This window comes from Chionomys nivalis, chromosome 4, assembly GCF_950005125.1.
Source record: "Chionomys nivalis chromosome 4, mChiNiv1.1, whole genome shotgun sequence".
Lineage (NCBI taxonomy): Eukaryota > Metazoa > Chordata > Mammalia > Rodentia > Cricetidae > Chionomys > Chionomys nivalis.
Genome location: NC_080089.1, coordinates 14,051,445 through 14,073,015, shown reverse-complemented (window position 1 = coordinate 14,073,015; position 21,571 = coordinate 14,051,445). Strand labels below are relative to the sequence as shown.

The window sequence follows — 21,571 nt, the reverse complement described above, 5'->3', positions numbered from 1 at the left end:
CGGATTCCGCTTCCTCCTCGGTCTCGCGTCCCACTCTATGATTGGCTACAAAGAACCTCACGTCACTCGGAAACCCCGCCCAACCCTTGGCCTAGGATACGCAGGGAGCGCCCACAAAGACAAGAAAGCAACAACCAATAGGAGGTCTGTGCTCTGAGCGCGCGAAATCCGCTCCGAAGAGACCCCGCCCACAAGCCACGGCGGGTACTGGTGTGGGCGGGGCGCCTGGGCCCTTGGGACACAAGTCACGAAGCGTCGCTTATTTCAGCCATCGGTTTCCATTGGACCGTGTCATTAAGCCCCTCCCGCTCCTGTCTGTCATTGGCCGGAAGGCCATCACTTCACCTGGGAAGGCGTGGTCAGGCGAGCGCCCCGGAGTTTGTTGCTGGGGTGCTGATGGCGTGTCTGCACTTTCCGCTCGCTTCCCTCGGCCGTCGTCACCCGCCCCAGCGGCCACCGGGCGCTCCAGCGACCCCGGCCTCCGCGCCCTCCTCCACGACACCAGCCCTGTCCAGAACACACAGTGGCGGCTGTCGGCTCACAGCGTCGCCATCCCGCAAGCTCAGCGGCGCGCTACCTTGTGACGTCACCGAGAGGAGGCGGGCTCTAGCCTGCCGCCAGAAGATGTCCTCTTTCCCGATTGGCTAAAGAAGAAGTCTGTCAGGACGCGGCGCTCTTTCAGTGCTCGCGGAGTGTGGCGTCCCTGGAGGGTGTGAGGCCGAGGCCCCTAGCCTGTTCGCAGCGCGCCCGCCCTTTCCATCGGGGGCTCGGCTTCGGCTCGCCCCCGGCGGGCAGCTGTCGAACTCGGAGGAGGAGCTCGAGGACGGCGGCCCGCGTTGCGCAGGCGGGAACATGGCGGCGGCCTCGGTCTCGGCGGCTTCTGAGTCTCAGTTTTCGGTGAGCAGCGTGTTCTTTGGGTTCCGGGTGGCCCGGGACGACTCTCCAGGTTGTCTCACTTTTCTGGTGGCCCCGGATCTGGCGTCGGCCGCACTGCGTGGACGGCGGGCTCCCCCGGGAGGCTACACCTGTCCTCCGGTGCAGCCCTGCCCGCCTCCCCTGCCACCCTGAGCTCGCTGGTCTCGCCGCCGGCTCTGTGGAGCGCTGTCCCGGCCGGGCTGGTGCGCTCGGGCCTGTGCAAACCGAGCCGCGTGGTCACGTGAGCGTAACGGCCCCGCTCGGTAGGTGTGCAGGTCTGCGGCGTCCCGGGCCCCGGAGTGCGACCCTGGCGGCCAGAGCCCGCGCTCCCGCTTCCTCGCCAGGGCGCTGTGGATATTGCTGCTTTGGAGAAGCTCGCGCGGGAATTTAGTCACTGGCGTTTGTAAGATTATCTGTGGAGCTCAGTCTCTTGGAAAACGCTCTAGTAAGGAGAGAGAGAATTCAGTGGAGAAAGAACCACCTATAACCACTACAGCAACATCTGGGGCGTTAGGGATTCAGAGTATGCTATGGAGAAAGAGCCATGAATGATTCGCAGAGATTAGATATGGGCGAATGAAATGACTATATACAAGGGTTTTGTACAGAGCCAGTACCATTTGTTTTGGTACGCTAGTGAGAAACAGATTGGTAACTAACCAAGAATTTAGTTACAGCCATGTTAACCCATAACTAAGGAGGTTATGAGTTTGGAGTTTTAGATTCAGACCTCAATTCCATATTTAACTTGAAAGCTACTGGCAAATAAAAATTAAGAGGCCTGAGATTAGAAGAGATTTTTAAAAAGAGAATCTATGTGAACAAGAAAGGAACCTTGAGGACCAAGCCTTGGGAACTCTGACATTTAATAAAAGTGCGAGGAGAGATGCAGGAAGTTTTTGAGGAGAGACCTAGGAAGATCATTGCTGCCCCTCCACTGAGTAAAGTGCTTAGGTAAATGATGACTGTGATCCATGCTTCTGAGAAAGATTATTTTACTTAAAAATTTTCATAGTGTGTGCATGATACTGTGTGCGGCCAGCACACGGCACAATTTACTCCTGGAGGGCAGAAGACAGCTTCGAAATTGCCCCTTCCACCTTAGTGGGTTCTGGGGCTAACTCAGCTCCTTATGCTTGTTCAGCAAGCACCTTTATCCACCGAAAACTCAGAAATCAGTCTAGTGTTTAGGAGTCTTGGAGTCCAGGGAGAGGTTTTGTCTTCATCCTTTCAAGGCACTGGGAGGTAGCGGAGAGGGAATAAGAAGTACCAGGAGGGTTATTTATAGGCGCTGAGCGGTAAGTGACAACAAAAAGTCATGCGTGCTGCTTGCTTTGGGACACAGAAGGGCTTATTCATGGGTTTTCTATTTAGAGCCAGCTGATTATTTGGTTGCAGTGATAACGTAACCAGATTCTGCTGCTTCTATAAGGGAACTCAACAGTAAAAACCACTAGCTTTTTTTGAATGTTAAATGATGGGACTAGCAGTTTCTAGCTAACCAATAAAAACCCAGTGTTCTCTGTTAATTATATATAAGATCAGTGTATGGGACAATTCATTATGCTATATAATAACGATAATATTTTTAAAAATTAAAAACTTCTGTTTTTCAAATTATTTTCAAAACCTCAGTTTACCATTGGATTTTATTGATTTATTTTGCTATTAGACTTCTCAAAGGATAAGTGTTAGTGCCTGAGCCCATGTCACAACAGGTAGAGCTGTCATTTGATCTTAGGCAAAAGGCTGAGAAGTGATTGCACTTATGTGACCATGGCTCTTTTTCTAACTTTTGTAAGCTCATTGCCCCCTGTAGTTTTCATAGCAACAGTGTGTTTTATAATTGCTTTTATGAATCCATTGGAAGTTTGTATTACTGTTGCACAAAAATACAAATTTTCATTATGTATGTATTTGGTTACTTTTTTGTTTAGAAAGCGGTTTATTGTTGTAATGCTTTGTACCTACAGACTACACTAATATTTTAGCAATAAAGTTCTTCAGAAAATTGAAAATTCTAGTTTGTGTGGCAGTCTGTAAAGAACTAGATGTGAGAATTCTGAACAGCTGGCAATCATCCTGTCTTCCTTAGCTTCTAGCATCTCCATTATTTTCCTCTTCACCACAAACTCACCTGCTACTAAAATTCCAGTTTACATTCAGGGGCACACAGATTTGTGACAGATGGTGCATGTGAAGAAATAGTTTTATATGAGAATATATAAGTCTGAATATTTTATAGTAGTTTCCTCTTCATGCTAACTAAATTTAATTTTTTTAAAGAAAAGAACATGCTTTCTTTAGGGAGATTTTTGCTCATTATAAATATTTGGCAAATATGCTGTTTATTGAGGATAGAGTAATTCAGCAATTTGTGCCTCTCTGATCTGAACAAAGATTTGACTTGCCTAAATACTTGTATTGAGGTTGTTGTGAGCATAAACGTTGCATCTCTAAACAAAAACCAATAGAGGTTGGGTTCTACTGTGAGATCAGTACGCTGTTTTTCTTTTCTACTGCCTTTTAGAGAAACATGCTGTGCTTCTCAGTCATGAGTATTTGCTTTAAATGTCTGAAAGGTAATTTCATTCTTTTCTTTTTCAGAACATCCTAGCAGAACCATCAAGGTCTAATGGAAATATGGTTCGTCATTCTTCATCTGCATATGTATTATATCCACCTGATAAGCCTTTCCTTAATAGTGATCTGCGACGCTCCCCAAATAAGCCCACACTTGCCTATCCAGAAAGCAACAGCAGAGGTAACCAACTGTAACAAAGCAAATGTTATTTGTTTACTGGTTAGTTTTAAATTCTTAGTTTTGACCTCTCTTGTTTTGAAATTTGAATAATATATATTTCCCCTTTATTTCTGTGAATTTATAGAGCTCTTCATATTGGCTGTTGAACATTATCCACCAAATCTTGGAAGCTAAAATACTCTGAGTCACTTAATACTAGTCTGTCATCTCCAGAAACCAGTCAGGAACCTAAGTCTCAGGCAGGGGCTGGAGAAATGGCTTAGTAGTTAAGAACACTAACTGCTCTTCCAAGAGAACCTGGGTTTAGTTCCCAGTGCTCACATGGCAGTTTACAACTGTCTATAATTCGATTCCCAGGGAATCTGATACCCTCTTCTAGCCTCTGGGCATTGGGCATGCACATGGGACACACATATACATGCAGGCAAAGCACCCACACCCATTAAATAAAAACCTTTTTAAAAAACACAGTCATCATGTAGACAGCACTGATTAGACTCTGAATTATATTTTTCTAAAGAAGACAAACATTAGGAGGCTGTGTGTTGTGGGCAGGTCCTGGAGGTTTGAAAGGAGGTAGGTGAACATCTGTGTGTGTTGTGGGCAGGTTCTGGAGGTGTGAAAGGAGGTAAGTGAGCGTCTGTGTGTGTTGTGGGCAGGTCCTGGAGGTGTGAAAGGAGGTAGGTGAAGATGATTGAGGTACATTACATACATACATATAGGAAACTGTCAGAGGATGAACAAAACCAATACTTTTCTTTTTTTAAAAAGCCAGGCTTTTTGTCACATTTCTATTCCCAGTGCTGTGTGCCAGAGACAGACAGACAGATCTCAGGGGCTCACTGTCTTGCCATCATAGCCTAATCAGTGAGCCTCAGTTGTGAAAGACCTTGGCTGAACAAACACCATTACCTGAGGAATGGAATCCAAGGCTGACCCCTGACTTTGGCATAGTTACGCATTTGAGACATCTGTCGTGTGCCTGTTGCTAGGGATACATGAACAAATATCTGCTTGCCAAAGAGAGGTACCAACAACAGACCAGAGAGATGATTCCATTCTTAAAGACAACTTTGATGAAGCAGTGTGTTTATTGAGCTTCCTCAGATGAGCATGGGCAATTTACAGGTCACTAAGGAAGTGTCTCCCTGGAACTGACAGTTATTAGCAACCTTTGAGAGCTCTCTAGGGAGAAGGGCCTTGTATCCTGCCTCTTGAGGTGCTTGGTAAGCTTTGTGAGCCTCCTCACCTTCCAGGAGGAAATGTTAGGACACCTTTTTAGGGTCTTTTGTTAATAGCCATAGCTGCTCTGATTTCAGTGTGTCCTCCAGAGGCTAAGTGGTTTACGACATTTAATACTGTACTTTGAGTCTATCTTTATCAGTGCTATGTTATTGTGACAAGACGCCATGACCCCGGCAACTCTTTCTTATAAAGGAAAACATTTAATTGGGACTCACTTATAGTATCAGAAGTTTAGTTCATTGTCATCATGGCAGGGAGCATGGTGGCATGAAGGGCAGATGTGGCGCTGGAGAAGTATCTGAGAGTTTTACATCCAGATCTGAAGGTAGGAGGAAAAGAGATACTTGGCGTGGTGTGGGCCTCTAAAACCTCAAAACCTACCCACCAGTGACAACAAACTTCCTTCAGCAAGGATACACCTACTCTAACAAGTAGTGTTTTTGGCATTGAAATACATGAGCCTTTGGGGGGCATTATTATTCAAACCACACCCCCAAGCCCCTATAAGCTTGTAGCCATATCATAATATTGCACAAATGCATTCAGTTCAACTTCAAAAATCCCAATACTCTATCACAGTCTCAACACTGTTTTAAAGTTCAAAGCCTCTCCTGAGACTCATGGAAATCTCCTCATTGTACCCCTTGTAAAATCAAAGTAAGAAAGCAAGTTACATCCTTCACACACACAATGGCACAGAATATATATTGCTATTCCAAAAGGGGCAAGGGAGGACAGTGAGGAACGGTACCAGAACAAGACAGAAACCAGCAAGACAAACTCCACATTGTGCATCTCATGGATGACATCTAAGAGATCTTCCAATTTCCAACTCCTTTCAGCTTTGTTGACTGCAACACACGTCTTTCTTGCTGGTTCTACTCCCTGTTAGCAGCTCTTCTTGGCAGATACCCCATGACTCTGGCATCTCTAACATCTTGGGGTCTCCAACACAATCCAGGTTTCCCCTTCACAGCTTCACACAATGCTTTCCTTTATAAGTGTTGCTATGTTCAGGCACAACCCTGACATATGCTTGGCTTTTGTAGCTTTCCTTAGCTTCAGAGGGGGATTGTACAACCCCTTAGATTATAAAGCCAGAACTACATAGCTTTACACAATGGTGACATACAGGAAGACATGGTGTTGGAGAAGTATCAGCATTCTACATCCAGTTCTAAAGGCAGCAGGAAGAGAGAAAAACTGGGCCTGACTTGGGCTTCTGAAACCTCAGAGCCCACCCGCAGTGACACACTTCTCCAGCAAGGTCATATCTACCCTAACATGTAGCACCATTCCCTGTTGACTAAGCTAATACATGAATCTGGAGGCCATTCTTATTAAAAGCACCACAGGACGGTTGTGAATTTATGTGTGATTAGCCAAAGGCTCCCCTTGGAAGACTTTTGAATTAGGAAATAAGGCCCTGTTTTCAGAGAGTGATCTCCCACTGGACTTGTCAGTCTTCTGAACTTTTCAGAGCTGAGCTCCACGGCTCACACCTATAACCCAGCCCTTGGGAGACTAAGGCAAGAGAATTACTGTGATTTTTGAGGTCATCCTAGGGTATAGAATAACACTCTGTCAGAAGAAAATTTCTTTTTTGGTGAGCTTCTCTGTGTGCATTGTTAACCTAAGGTGTGCATTTTATACTTGGCAGCCATATTTTCTGCTCTTAAGAATCTTCAAGATAAGATTCGACGCTTGGAACTGGAAAGGATTCAGGCAGAAGAAAGTGTGAAAACCTTGTCTAGAGAAACAATTGAATATAAGAAAGTACTGGATGAACAGATACAAGAGAGAGAGAATTCAAAGAATAAAGAATCAAAGCACAATCAAGGTTTGTTTAACCAAGAAGGAAACTAAGATCTATCCAGATGTAAATTATTTTAGAATTCCACATTGCGATGGTCACTCTAGCCAAGACAGAATTACATCACAATCAGGTGTTATTGTGAGGAGACGTGACATCATGCTTATTGGCAATGTGTGACTTACATAAAGAACATAAGTCACCCAGAGAGGTTTCTAGGACTACTGGGAGGGGCTGGCAGTTTTGGAGGGCTGCTGTTTTGTTTTGCAGTACTCGGGCATACTGAGCAAGCACTCTACCACAAACCTTACCTCTAGCCCATGTATGTACTGAAAGTCCAGTTCCTGTATACAAGCTGTTGGAACAAGCCTCTGTGTTAGCTAATTACTACTTTTTTGTGTGTATTCATTTTAGAACTGACATCCCAGTTGTTAGCTGCAGAAAATAAATGTAATCTTTTAGAAAAACAATTGGAGTACATGCGAAATATGATAAAGCATGCAGAAATGGAAAGGACATCTGTCTTAGAAAAGCAGGTATGACACCTCCCACATGAAATGAATAATGGTGACAGATGATTAGTAGACCTCTTCTCAGAGAGGCCTGATGGCACTGCTATTAAAGCCTCATGCTGAAATTTATTAGGCTCAGTGTAGTAGATAATGGTTTGACTGACTCTGTTTATTATGTATGATTCTTATACTTGGTAGACTAGACTTGTACTTAAATTTCACAAATAGTCATGTCAGTGCCTTGGAGTCTGTATTATCAAATGTGTAAATAACCATATGTTCCTCTGAAATCTACTCTCTGTAAAATTCCTTGCAGTTAAAAAAGCCTGATAATTAATTTGTTTATTGAAACTGGGTCTCATAGAGCCTAGGCTGGCTCATTGTGTTGTGATGACCTGGCCCTTCTCATCTTCTGACTTCATCTACAAAGTACTGAGATTACAGGCACACACCATTACACCTAGTGTACATGATACTGTTGATTGCACCTAAGGCTTTCTCTAGTGCTAGGCAAGCACTCTACCAGATGAGCTGTGTGCCCAACTACTATGCTTGTAAAATTTTAAACAAAATGGCTTTCTTCTGTTGCATCAGTAGTCTTTGTATTTAAGTAACTTGTCATTTGTAGAGGATAATTACAACATCGGTGTCCGATAATATTTTTTAAACATCCTTTTCATACGGACAGTTCAACCTTATTATGCAAAACTTGATTTCTTACGTGCTTAAATGCATAATCTGCAGTTGTAAAAGAGAAATACTATTCTAGACTCACATGTTTAAGCAGTTACACAGCAGAGTTGGGAAAAATGTGCCACTGATTAATCATGTTACACATCTTTTCAGTCTTACTGCTTGGATTGTTTTATTATCCAGAATTCTCTTGCATAATTCCCTCTTGTATAATTATTCTCTTGTATAATTTGAAGAAATGTCAATGGCATATTCAGATACTTAGTGTTAGGCTTTTCCAAATATATCCATTTAGTATATTTGCCAATTTATTTTGATTTGTTTATTGTGAAACTGTTGTTCCTTAAGTATATGGACAGTCTTTCCAAATCAGACCCTAAGTTTGAAGGAAAAAGTATATTTTGCATTCAAAGGAAATAAATGTATACAAGTTCTTATAGTCATTAAGAGAGTACTTAATAGGACCAGACTAACTGGAAATACTTGTGTATTTGTGTATGTGTCTAGTAAATCCTCTATCCTAGGGTTTAAGGATATATGCCTTTACATAAAACCTTATATAAACTATTTGGTAAAGTACTATATTGAGAATAATATTCCAAGGCTGGTGAGATGACTTAGTGGATAAAGGCACTTGCATTGATGCCTGAAAAGCCAGGTTTGATCCTGGGGATCCACATGGCAAAAAGAGGGAACCAGTTCTTACAAGATGTACTCTGATATCCAAAGGCATACTATGCATACACATACAAAATAAGACACAGGTCATCGGCACCCCCAAAGTCTTCTCTTAGTGTTCTGTTCCTAGAATTCCTTTCTGTATCTAGCAAGTCTGTGAAAGAAGAAAGTACATAGAATTATGCTGGGTGTGTGGTGTGCTTAAAACTTTTTAATAATCTCATAGTGCATTTTGGTGGTGTTTCTCAGGTTTCCCTAGAAAGAGAACGGCAACATGATCAAACCCACGTTCAGAGCCAGCTGGAGAAACTGGATCTTCTTGAACAGGAATACAACAAGCTTACCACAATGCAGGCTCTTGCAGAAGTCAGTGCACATGACTTTTACTTTTACTGATGTAGAGTGCTGTGGTTGTCACTATTTGTTCATAAATGTGGGTATTTATAATGCAAAGGTCTTATACATAGTCTTTAAAAAGAAAGTAATCTGAAAAGGAATGTTGACATTTTGTAATCTTGGTGGCTGGACATAAGGTAGCTCTTTTTGAAAACAGTGAAGGGTGTAATGTTTTTCATACTTAAAATTTACATCATGTAATTTTTCTGAACTAATTTTACTTTTGTGTTTTACTTGAAAAATTAATCCTACTGAGTGAAGATCTAGATTTGTCTTTATGCAATATTTTCCTTTATATAAACTGTGTTCTTGGACATAGATCATAGATCCCCCCTCCTCAATTCTGGCCACTTAACTCATAGCTACTTCATTAATAACTATTAGTTGATTTGTTGGCCTGAGCCATTACCAGAGTGAACTAACATGCTTATTTATTTATTTATTTATTTATTTATTTTTATTTATTTATTTATTTATTTATTATGCAATATTCTTTCTACGTGTATGGCTGCAGGCCAGAAGAGGGCACCAGACCTCATTACAGATGGTTGTGAGCCACTATGTGGTTGCCGGGAATTGAACTCAGGACCTTTGGAAGAGCAGGCAATGCTATTAACTGCTGAGCCATATCTCCAGCCCCCTATTTAGACTATTCTTAAAGCTCTACAAAAAGATACTTTTAACCATTATCTGTTTTGACATTCTTATCACTAGAAAAAAATGGAAGAGTTGGAATCTAAACTCCGTGAAGAAGAGAAGGAAAGGAAGCGTATGCAGGCTCAGGCAGCAGAGGTGAGTGGAATGACGAGCAGGTAAATGTGTTTTAATAGGGAATAGTTACGCATGAGCACCAGATCCATAAGTAGACCTCAGATAGCTTTGTATTGGAAATTAGGAATGTAACTTTGCAAAGAAAATTTGAGCAGTTCTTTGGATGTTTGAGATTACAGCCTGGATTAGCATTTTTTTTTTTTTTTGCTTTTTCGAGACAGGGTTTCTCTGTGGTTTTGGAGCCTGTCCTGGAACTAGCTCTTGTACCAGGCTGGTCTCGAACTCACAGAGATCCGCCTGCCTCTGCCTTCCAAGTGCTGGGATTAAAGGCGTGCGCCACCACTGCCCGGCATTTTTAAAACCTGTGAGATTGGAGCTGGAGAGAAGGTACAGAGATCAAGAACACATGGTTGTCCTTGTAGCAGACCTGATTTTCATTATCAGCAACCCACATGGTGACTTAAAACCGTCTATAACTCCAGTTCCAGAGTCTGACACTTCCTTTTTTTTTTTTTGGTTTTTCGAGACAGGGTTTCTCTGTGGTTTTGGAGCCTGTCCTGGAACTAGCTCTTGTAGACCAGGCTGGTCTCGAACTCACAGAGATCCGCCTGCCTCTGCCTCCCAAGTGCTGGGATTAAAGGCGTGCGCCACCACCGCCCGGCTCAGAGTCTGACACTTCCAACCCTGGGGCACCAAACACATTCACATACATAAAGGTAGGCAGTTTTCTAATATATAAATCCATAGACATAAAAAATACTTGTGAAGTAAAAACATGTCAAACACATGTGTTCATTACATCCGACCATTCAGTACCCACTCTAAGAGCGTGTCTTGGGTCGGAGTTATAGTTGAAGGATTGATTGCCTAGCATTCATGAGACACTTGGTTCAGTCCTCAGTACCGCAGCAACAAAACTGCTGCTTTCCTTGAGGCTGTTAAGATACTGGGACCGAAATTAAGGTAGTTACCTGCCTTAGTAGAAGAATGAACTCTGTTTTCTCTTAGTTTTGAATTTTATCCTATGCGGTGGCTAGCCACCTGGTGGTAAAATTGTGTAGATGATTCAGGACATGAGTTCATGTATTCTAGCCAGAACTGCATTATAGAGGGCACAGTGAGGATAAGAAAGTCTTACTTAGATGCTAAGATAAAGTTGTTTTATATTTTAACTAGTTTTTTGGATATTTCCTAGATAGTCTCTTTTTTCAAACCTCTTTAAGATGATGCTAGTATTTTAATTTTTATCATAGCAACCCACGAAGCAGATCTTAGAAGTTACTAATGGACCCGTTGTAGTTGAGCCTATGGCATCTTGTCTTAGTGTCCTGCATTCTCACAGCTGCTGATGCAAGAATAGAAATATTACTCTTTCTTCTAGTGCTTCTTTGAATCATTTATTGGTTGGGTATGCCTGTTTTTTTTATTAAACCTGATATGATTTGTAGATTTACTTTTTCTGTGTGTTTGTTAAATGGCCACTTAACCATTTTTTATTGCTGTTTTAAGATGTCTTTGCTCCTCACATGTAATATTACAAAGGTATGGGTTATTCTTTATTAAATTGGATAGTCTTTGTATGCTAAACAGAAATCTTGACAAATTTATTGATTGATGAATTCTTGTCAGTTTGAGTTCTGATGAACGCTGTGCTAGTGGAAGGCAGGTGGAGGAGGAAATGCATTTCTGTATCTTCTGGGTCTGATTTATAAAACCTTGAACAGAGTATTTAGCCCTTCTGAGCCTGGGTTATAGTGCTAGGGAAATCAAACAAGAAATGATTTTTTTAAAAAAAGCTTTTTTAAATTCAGGCACACATAGAAGACATTCACTAGAAAAACTAGATATGAGCTAGAAAAGCAGCTCAAAGTAGCCCTTAAGTGGTTCATTTGTTACTGTTGTTCACACTTGTTGACAGTGTTAAGTATTCCAGAGGGATGGCATCCTGTGGAGTTAGGTCTAGTATAATATTACTCACTATGTCCAAGTGTGGCATGCTCCTGGGATAGAGAGCCCAGCATTCCACTGCCAGTGACGACCCTGTCCTGCGAGTGCATGAGATGAGGAAGGAATGTTCTGTTTTCAGTATTCCTTGCATTTCTTCCATTACTCGTGCTATTTCTTAAAAGTCAGTCATAACTTCTGAGGAACTTTTTCTCAGTTGGAATTTTTAAGCTCTTTAAGAGGAGGAATCTGGTATTAGAATTTTTACCAAACTCCAGATTACTTTTAATATATAGAGATACAAAATAACCACTTTTGTAGATTTTTGAAGAGCAGGGCTATTGAAAGATAGAGAAAAATGCAGCTTCCCCCAACTCCCCCAAGATTTACTTTTATTTTATAGACATGGGTGTTTTGCTTGCTTGTCAGTTTAGAGCTACATGTATTCCATTTAATTCCTGAAGTAGAATTTGCAGAGTAACTACCAGTAGTGGAACAGTGCTTCCTTGCAAGGCATGACCGACTGTAGCTCAGCAGTTCACATAAATGAGAGACTAAAGACATACTCTAAAGCCATGCCATTTCTACCAGTGAGATGATTACCACTATAGTTATAGACTTTAATATGGCACCTCAAATGTGAATGATAGCTTTTATTTTTTGCATCATTAACTCCATGCTAATTTTTTCTAGCTGCAGACTGGTCTAGAAGCAAACAGACTTATTTTTGAAGATAAGACAGTTTCTTCATATGTTCCAACCAGCAGTAGAAAAATCAAAAAAAAGAAGTCAAAACCGCCAGAAAAGGTATGGAAACTGAACCAATCACAATCTTAAGTCCCAATTTTGTGTAATAATTTGTGCCAACAACACTCGAGCCACATGGTAGTAGAATCTTGGGAGAGTGAGTCTCTTTTATTCTTAGTTTCTGTACTCAAAGCTGAAGAGAAATAAAATTTACTTGTGAATTCTTTTCCTGGTAGTGAGGGCATATATGAAAGCATTGGGAACTACAAAGGAACATAAACATTTAGGAATATGCATCTGTGTTCATTGCCTTTATCACCTTTCACTCTTAAAATGCTTTGTGAATACTGTTCCTCTCCTTAACTCTGAGGTCTGTTTTGCCAGTTGTCCCCTGCCCCCCATTCAGGCCTCAAGTAATATGATCCCCCAGTATAAAAGGCATTGTGGTTTGAATGTGAAATGGTGTGAAATGGCCCCCCATGAAGTCACTGGGAAGCAGGCCTTGAGGTTTTTAGCCTGGCCCACTTACTGTCCTTTATCTCTGCATTTTGACTCTTGTCCAGTATGATGAATACCACCAACCCCAAGCTTTGCTGTCAAACTTTTTCCATGATGAGTTCTATCTGATCAAACTGTGAGCCAAGTAAGTTCTTCCTTCATAAGTAGCTTCTTGAAGCCTTGTTTCTACTTGGTCACAGCAGCAAAAAAGTAGCTGGTACAGCTAGGTACCCAGTAGTTCCACAGTGAGCTGATGTCTTGGGTTAGTTCACCAAAATAAATGAAATGGCTTTCTTTTATCTCCATCCAGAAAGGTTCTAAGAACTATTTCGGTGCACAGCCACATTACAGATTGTGCTTAGGCGATATGCCCTTTGTTGCTGGAAAGGTGAGTTATGTAGCTATTGATTTTCATGTTTAAATTATTTCAGTGTCTGTTTTAGTGTTTTGCTGGCCTGTATGTCTGTGTACCATCTGTGCTTAATACCCAGAGATGCCAGAAGAGGGTGTTAGATCCCCTGGGACTAGAGTTCCAGATGAGCTGCCAAATGGGTGCTGAGAACTGAGACTGGAATTCTGCTAGAAGAGCAGCCAGTGTTCTTATGGCTGAACTATCTCTCCAGCCTGTTTTAGTCTTTATTACACATTTTATGGGATATTAAAAAAAAATATTTCTTCTGCCTCAGCCTCAGAACTTCTGGGATTATAGGTATGAACCAGCACCGTACCTGGCTCTAGGAAACCCTTTTAGAAGGCACAAACTACTGTTTATAAAATCAACTCAAAGAACAGACTTTCTCCTTAGTCTTAGTATAAACCTCTGTAAATTTGGTTGTGAAGTTACTCTTTATACAAACTTCTTAATTTGTGTTCATTAAAAACATTTTGTTTTCAATGTGGAAAAAAGGGAGAGGGCATCAATGCATCTGGAAGTCAGGGTACAAGTTGAAGGCAGTTCTCTATTTCCACAATAGCTTCAGGCTTGTACAGCAAGAGTGCTTTCACCTACTGAGCCATCATACTGTTGAATTTTGTAGTGATACATTTACCCTGTTTCACCTGGCTATATCATTCTTTGTCCTGTCCAGAGTCATACCCATTTTGTTGTCTTTGGTAATTTGAGTCACTAAAAAAGTAAGACTGTTAGCCCAAATTTTTCACTACTATACTCCATCAGAAAATTGGAACAAAAATTTTCAAAAACTGTACATTGCATATTAAAGTATACATACTATTTGTGTGTGTGTGTGTGTGTGTGTGTGTAAGTTACTGGCAAGTAGTGATTATTTTGATTGTCATTAGCCACCTTTGCATTCCTAGGATCACCCCACTGGGTCTGATTCCTTTCCTAACGTGACAAACTAAAGTTAGTCAGGACAAAATCAAACTAAGCACTTACAAGGAAATATTTTTAAGCAATGAGCATATTGGGGCTTAAGTTTTTCCCACAAGTCTACATTTTAAACAAGTGCTGATGGCTTAATGGAGCTCAACAAGTTCAGCCAACTATTAACAGTCTTATTTCCCATTGTAAACAAGAACTTTGAGACAACTATCAGGTTTTATTCCTTCTGTGTTTATGCTGTGACGGATATACTTCAGTGCTTTCTACTATTCAAAGGAAGCTGAGCATGGTGTGCACCTCAAGATACTTGCACTTACTAAAACACAGATAGTTACATTACGACTTATAACAGGAACAAAATTACAGTTAGGAAGTAGTAATGAAATAATTTTATGGTTGGAGGTCACCACTCATAAGGAACTGTATTAAAGGGTCGCAGTAGAGAACCACTGCTCTAGGACCTGGCAGAACAAGTGAGTACATAAAATAGACGTGCAGATACATAGAGTATTGTATAGTAAGGTGGCTTATTTGTTTCCTGGCCACCTGGTAGCTCAGACCCAAACATAACAACCATATTATTTAAATCACTTCTTGGCCCATTAGCTTTAGCTTTTTATTGGCTAACTCTTATATCTTAATTTGCCCATCTCCATTAATCTGTGAACCACCACGAGGTTGTGGTCTACCAACAAAGTGTCGATGTGTCTGTCTCTAGGGGCGGCTTCATAGCTTCTGTCTCCACCTCCTTTCTCTCAGCATTCAGTTTAGTTTTTCTTGCCTAGCTCTGCTCTACCCTATCACAGGCCCAAAACAGCTTCTTTATTAACCAATGGTATTCACAGCATACAGGGGGGGGATCCCACATCAGAGTATGTTGTGGTAAACAATGATAGACAAATATAAAAATTGCCAGTGGGTTATCTGAGAAGTGGAGCAGTTAATCTCCCAGGCATTTAGAAATGGTACATTTAACTAGGCTTTAAGGCAGGGTATGAAAGTGGTTTCACCAAAGAAATACCATTTGCAAATACAGTTTGCTCACAAAATTAAGTCAAGAGACTGTAGAGGGTTGAGCAGATGTATAGGCAGTGCTCTACATGTATATAGCCATTTTCTCTGTCCTAAGGAGTTTGGCTGCTTGGGAGCACATCACAGAATCGGGAAGAATAATGAATGATAGGGGTGGAGCTAAGAACACAAGGCCAAGGCAGGAAGGCCAGTTGGGGTGTTTTTGGTGGTGTTGGTCTTTGGTTTTAGATGAGGTCTTGAGCCCCTATGTAGCACAGGATGAACAATTATTGGTCCCCTTACCTCCACCTCCCAAGTGCTGGAATTACAGGTATGCACTGATGCACCCAGCATATATGATACTAGACGTGTGTGTGTGTGTGTGTGAGTGACACAGGGTGGAGAGTGTAGGACGTTTGTGCCTTAGACTTAAGAGGTGGTTTACTTTGCTCAGGTTAAGAACTAGAAAATGGGAGCCGGGCGGTGGTGGCGCACGCCTTTGATCCCAGCACTTGGGAGGCAGAGGCTGGCAGATCTCTGTGAGTTCGAGGCCAGCCTGGTCTACAAAGGGAGTTCCAGGACAGAATCCAAAGCAGCTAGTTCCAGGACAGGCCCCAAAGCTACAGAGAAACCCTGTCTCAAAAAACAAAAAAGAAACAAAAAAAAAAAGAACTAGAAAATGGGAATAGAGGATATTGTTTGCTTAACTGACTTTCTCTTTAGTCCACCAGTCCCAGCCATGCCGTAGTAGCCAACGTTCAGCATGTCTTGCATCTGATGAAGCACCACAGTAAAGCTTTGTGCAATGATCGAGTTGTTAACAGTGTTCCCTTGGCAAAGCAAGCTTATTCCCGAGGTAGCAAGAGTAAGAAGCCAGTGACACCTCCTTCCAGCAGTGTCAGTGAAGAGCTGTCAGATGTCTTACAGACACTACAGGATGAATTTGGGCAAATGAGCTTGTGAGTTTTAAGTTTTTTAATTTAAAATTACATTTGGCTCTAAAATCCTATTTTTTAGTTGCTTGAATTTATTAATCCTAATTTTGTTAACAGGTGTTGAGCATAATCCTTAAACTAGCTCAGTGGCTAGAAGTTATTTTAAATAAACGTAACTGACATGGCTTTCTAATTTTGTTAGGCGGCTAATGCTATGTGAATGTTAATAGTTTTTAGGGTTAGCTAAATGTAACTGAGTTAGGACAGTTTAGAAACCAGTGTCGTCCTGTAGAATTTCTTTATATGGAATGTTGATGGAGGGAGAAGAAAGCAAATTAAAAGTATATTAGTCTACAGCCCTGGATGAACACAAGCTTGAATACTTGTGTATACCTTCATTTTGTATTATTTATTTATGTGTATAGCACATGGGCTGGTGACCAAGGAGGCCAGAATATAGGACACCAAAGCCCCTGGAACTGAGGTCACAGGTGGTTGTGAACCACTTATGTATCAGTGTGGTGCTGGAACTGAATGAACTCAGGTTCCCTGGAAGAAGCAGCTCTTTGTTAAAAGGCAAAGTGGGTCATTTTTTTAAAGAATGTTGAATTCCATACCGAGATTTAAAGGATATAACTGTTAAAGATGAGAAACTTAAGGAAGCTGCACTTGTGTTTTGTGTGTAGTGATCACCAGCAACTTGCTAAACTCATCCAGGAGTCACCGACTGTGGAACTGAAAGACAACTTGGAGTGTGAATTGGAGGCATTAGTGGGAAGAATGGAAGCAAAGGCCAGCCAGATAACTAAAGTTCGAAAATACCAAGCCCAGGTAACTCCTTCCCCTCACTTGTTGGTCATGACTAACTTTCTCCCTTGGTCTATATTAATTGATGATGCTAAGGTATGTTTACTTGTCCAGACTATTCTTGAGGAACAGTCAGTCTGTGTTACGTGGTTTAATAAAGAAGTGTTAATTCTCACTTAGGTTTCATATAAATCTTTACTGAATATATTTAACATCTTTAGCCTTATGAATAAATTTTAACTTATGGATAAATTTAAATGGTTGAGTTTGACTAAATTAAATTGTCTACAACACACCTAGAGTTTTTCAGTTTTCAACATAGTAAGTCTGATTAAATATGTGAAAAATTAGTATGTTTGCTCATACCAAAACCTACTTTAGCTTTGCCCACTTATTCCCAAACTTCAGTTATTGTAAGTCCAGGAACTGGACTCCACCTTTGTTCTGGCTCTGCTCCACAGTAATCTCAAAACCACAGTCCAGTTCTCTAGATGAAAGCCTTGATGAGGTTTATTTAATGTGAGCACACCTCGCCCTACCTTTACTTGGTGTTTTTACATACTTAAGTACTAGAATACTGAATGATTGATAATTTCTGCAGGTTATATGCTTAAAAAAAAAAAACCTTGCCTAGAATGTATCATTTGAATGTTAGAGGAAGACTGTTTAAGGTATTGGTGCACGCAGGAGGCAGAGTCAGAAGGATCAAGAATTTAAGACTGTATATAGCAAGACCGTGTGTCAAAAACAAAATACTTGAGCTAAAAGAAAATGTTTTTATTGAATTCGATTTTTTTTCCCTGCCTTGATTATTTGGATAGCTGGAGAAACAAAACATAGATAAGCAGAAGAAGGAATTAAAAGCTAACAAAAAGACTGTTGAGGAAGAAGGAAACAGCAGCAGTCGCTCATCTGGAGGCACAAGGACCACAAGTAAGAAGGATTTTGTCAAACACAGACCTGGAGAAAAAAGCAGGAAAAATCTTCAGTTACTGAAGGACATGCAAACCATACAGAATTCACTGCAGAGCAGTAGTCTGTGTTGGGATTACTGACACCAGATCATAAATGATGTACCTTACTGGATAGAATTTCCAGGTTTCATGCTTGCTAATGTTGCCATTACTAGCAGGTATTAAGGGGCCCAAGCTTCATTACAATCTCTTGTGTTCTGCAGCACAACTAAATGGAAATGGAGTTTTACAGCCTGAGAAGCTGCGCTGTTTCTATACCCTATATACTGCACTTTGTAAACAAATGACCAGTTTTTTACCCGTGGGTGTGTTTTTTAAGTAGGAATATATGTAAATTGGGTTTGAAAATTTAGAATATGAGGCTTTCCCCAGAGTCAGTGCTTGAAAAGTCTCGTTTTTAAAATCTTCCCATGGCATGAAGTGACCACTACCTTTCCCTTCTCCAGATACCATTAAATGTACTGTTTCAACTACTGATAGAGGTTTTCTGTATTTAAATATTTATTTATTTAAGAGGACTTTGTTTTGTTCTACTTTTTAGTATTTCAGATGTTGACTCTTAAAGACCAAAACATTTTAAGTAAGTTACTCATGAAATAGATAACATCTTTATGAAACTGGAAACAGTTGTTAATGAAATAAATGAAATATTGGAGTAAAGAACTAGGAGGGGATGTTATGAAATGTACACGGCTGCAGTTTTTAGACAATACCTATTTGTAATCATGTTATTCAGTTAAGCACTGGCTTTTAATCTTGACTCTTAGAGAATCCCATTGCTTTTAGCATATACAATAAAGGGTAGTGTGTGAACTGAACACACAGAACTATCATTATGTCAATGTAAATTATACTTTTGAATAGATCGACATGTTAAACTTTATAAATTTGGTACTGAAATCAATAAAGCAATTTTTAAACTTCACTTAGTAGCCAGCTAACAAAAGTGTCATTTGTTGTACAATCTCAAGAGTGCATATTAGTATCCTGACTGAGAAACAGTATTTAGTGCATGTTTGTCATTCTCTGCTTTCACCTAAGCCCAGTATGACTGACTGATTTATCAGACAGGCTGGTGAACACGCTAGCCACATACTAAAGGAACTGAAGTGGAGGTCATGGATTATAGCTTAAAAGCATGCACTATTCATGCTACAATTTTCTAGTTAAAATTCTCAGAGTCATTACATAGATTGAGATTTATAAATCTGAAATTGTATATAAACTTTACTTGTGTGTGCAATTTTCTGACAAGCAGATTTGCAGCAACAATGAATGACAACAGTGAGTCCATAGACCCCAGGAAGGTGAGAAACTGCTCTGATGACATGGTAAATACTACATCTCAACACCACTTCAACTGCTCCACTTATGTTAATTCATGTTTGAATATCAGGACATTAAACTGTATAATTGTCATTTGAGTGGTAATGGCCCCAACTCTTGATTAAATCTTACCTATCTCCAGCTGGATTCAAACTGCGGGCTTTGGGTTTGAGCCTGCTTCAGTTTCTTGCTTGCTCACTCACAGCAGAGCTCCTTTGTACTCTGTACAAGATGCCAACAAAGGAGTGCCAGGAATGCAGCTGGATTCCACAGAAAGTGCTTTTAGCGTGCAGACTCCACAATGATTTCTTGGAGATCATAGAAGACATCGGAAGGTTTTGAAGGGAAACACAACAGAGTTTCACTTATATTCCTCTGGCTTTTGAGTGATTGTATGACCATCTTTAATGTCTGGATCTCAGCAGCAACCCTTTGTGCCATACCAAGATGATAAGTTTCCATGAGGAAAACAGTCTGGAGAGGAAAGTGTGAACTACTATAGAAACCTTATCTGAATACTGGCTAGTAACATAAATAATCCTTAGAAATTTCCATATCAGGCCAAATCATTTAGTATCAATTTTGTTAATACTGGATATGCTGGGGGTATAACTCAGTAGTATAGCACTTGCCTAGCAAGTATGAGATTCTGGGTTCACTGTCCAGACAAGCAAAAATAAAAGGGATGGGGAGACCTGTGTGCATGTGTGTGTGTTTTCTAGCATCAACAACAGGATGACAGTTCAGACAATGAATTAGTGACTGAGAAAAGGGCTGTTTAGGTGTCAAGGAAAGATGGGCTCACATTGAACTTTCTAGGTAGTTGGATTGGGGGAGATACTTTAGACAACTGTGGACAGGGACAAAGGTTGAAAGCATTTAATTAAAAGACGCAGTGGTAATAAGCTCCTTTGTTACAGTACATTACATATGGCTCTTAGACAGAGTAAAATGGACACCAGGAGGTCAACTGTTCACACCAGCACCCAACTCCGGTGAGTAGAGAAACAAGGCTTTACTTGCTGGCACTGAGACTGTAAGTCTTTACATGCAGTGTGTTCTTTGGTAAAGTGTTCATGTGAAATTTAAACATAGCACTAAAGTCAGACTTTTAAGGTTTTAAAATATTGCCTTAAGACTTGCCAATTAGCATTAAGATAAAGTGTAATAGTTTCTAAAATGTCTTTCTTGATGTTAGTGATAAGCATACAAACGGAAATTAGTCTGAAGGTGTGGAATGTTCTTTCAATTCCTGGATGACAGCTACAGCTTTGTCCCCCCCCCCCCCCCCCCAAGCACATATATAAGGCATCAACCTTTAGTTACTGCTGTTGAAAATACCCTAATTACAATGTCAGCAGCAATTTTTAACTACTGATATGCCATAATAATTTCTATATTAAATACCACAAAAATTAGGAAATTTGAGAAGGGTGATTTTGATCTGACATGTCCAACAAGGCCCAGCACATATGCTCTTGGGTATAAGAACAGCTGCTCTTGCTTTTCTGCCGCCTAGAGATCTTACCAGGTGCTCAGTTTTTTTAAGACATTTTTGAATTAAAAATTTGTTCCCATGCGTGGATACAGGATTCCAGTACTTTAGTATTCTTTGGATGGCTTAAGATTAGTGTCATACTTTAATTACAAATGAAATAATTTCCATTGTCACCTGCAGCGGACGTTTCTAAACTCATCTAAGAGAGACTTGAAATAAATACAGCATCTGAAGGTTTCTCCCATAGATGGATTTAAAACACAGAAGGCTTTCTACCCTAAGCCTGCTAAGGTGCTGTAATGTCGAATTCCTGGCAACGATGCCCTGACCTAATAGTCCTTTCATACAACAGTTTGGACAGGAGTCACACACTGTGCAGGAGAGCTGGCTCTCTCTGAAGAGGAGGTTGAGCGGTTGGAAATTTCTCTCTGAAGTTCCTCTACTTTTCTCTGAAGCTCTGCTCTTTTGGCAAGAAGTTCTTTGTATCTGTTGTGGATAGGTTCCTGCAAGAGCAAACAAAATCACTGCAATAGGAATCCCAGCCAACCTCAAGATCTTAACCACTCTCTGTGCTTTATGACACTGGCTGTCTCATCAGTTGGACAGACCCAAACTTCAGTTCCTCAGTGGACTTAAATTCAGGTTTTATTGACACCACTGATCTTTCAATGTCTGTATGTGTTTTTTGGAAGATACTAC

The 21,571-nt window shown here is 40.7% G+C and overlaps 2 protein-coding genes across 4 annotated transcripts in view; one reads left to right on the top strand and one right to left on the bottom strand.

The window, feature by feature from the left end:
- The first annotated feature begins 447 nt into the window (after positions 1-447).
- Cep57 (centrosomal protein 57) lies at positions 448-19,519 on the top strand. 2 transcript variants are annotated; one of them, XM_057766964.1, is made up of 11 exons: positions 448-897; positions 3,523-3,679; positions 6,585-6,764; positions 7,152-7,273; positions 8,870-8,986; positions 9,731-9,808; positions 12,425-12,538; positions 13,287-13,364; positions 16,056-16,291; positions 16,954-17,098; positions 17,896-19,519. In XM_057766964.1, the coding sequence occupies exons 1-11, from the start codon at positions 853-855 to the stop codon at positions 18,127-18,129; spliced, it is 1,506 nt and encodes a 501-aa protein (XP_057622947.1). In that variant the 5' UTR covers positions 448-852; the 3' UTR covers positions 18,130-19,519. The 2 variants fall into 2 exon arrangements, with proteins under 2 accessions (XP_057622947.1, XP_057622948.1); XM_057766965.1 differs by lacking the exon at positions 448-897 and adding an exon at positions 1,159-1,178.
- Positions 17,837-21,571, bottom strand: part of Mtmr2 (myotubularin related protein 2) — a 63,390-nt gene continuing 59,655 nt past the window's right edge. For both annotated transcript variants that reach the window (XM_057766962.1, XM_057766963.1), the window contains 2 exons: positions 19,507-21,375; positions 17,837-18,034 (listed from right to left, as the gene is read on the bottom strand). In XM_057766962.1, coding sequence (XP_057622945.1) covers positions 21,214-21,375 — 162 coding nt within the window. In that variant the 3' untranslated portion in view covers positions 17,837-18,034; positions 19,507-21,213. The remainder of the gene's footprint in view (positions 18,035-19,506; positions 21,376-21,571) is intronic.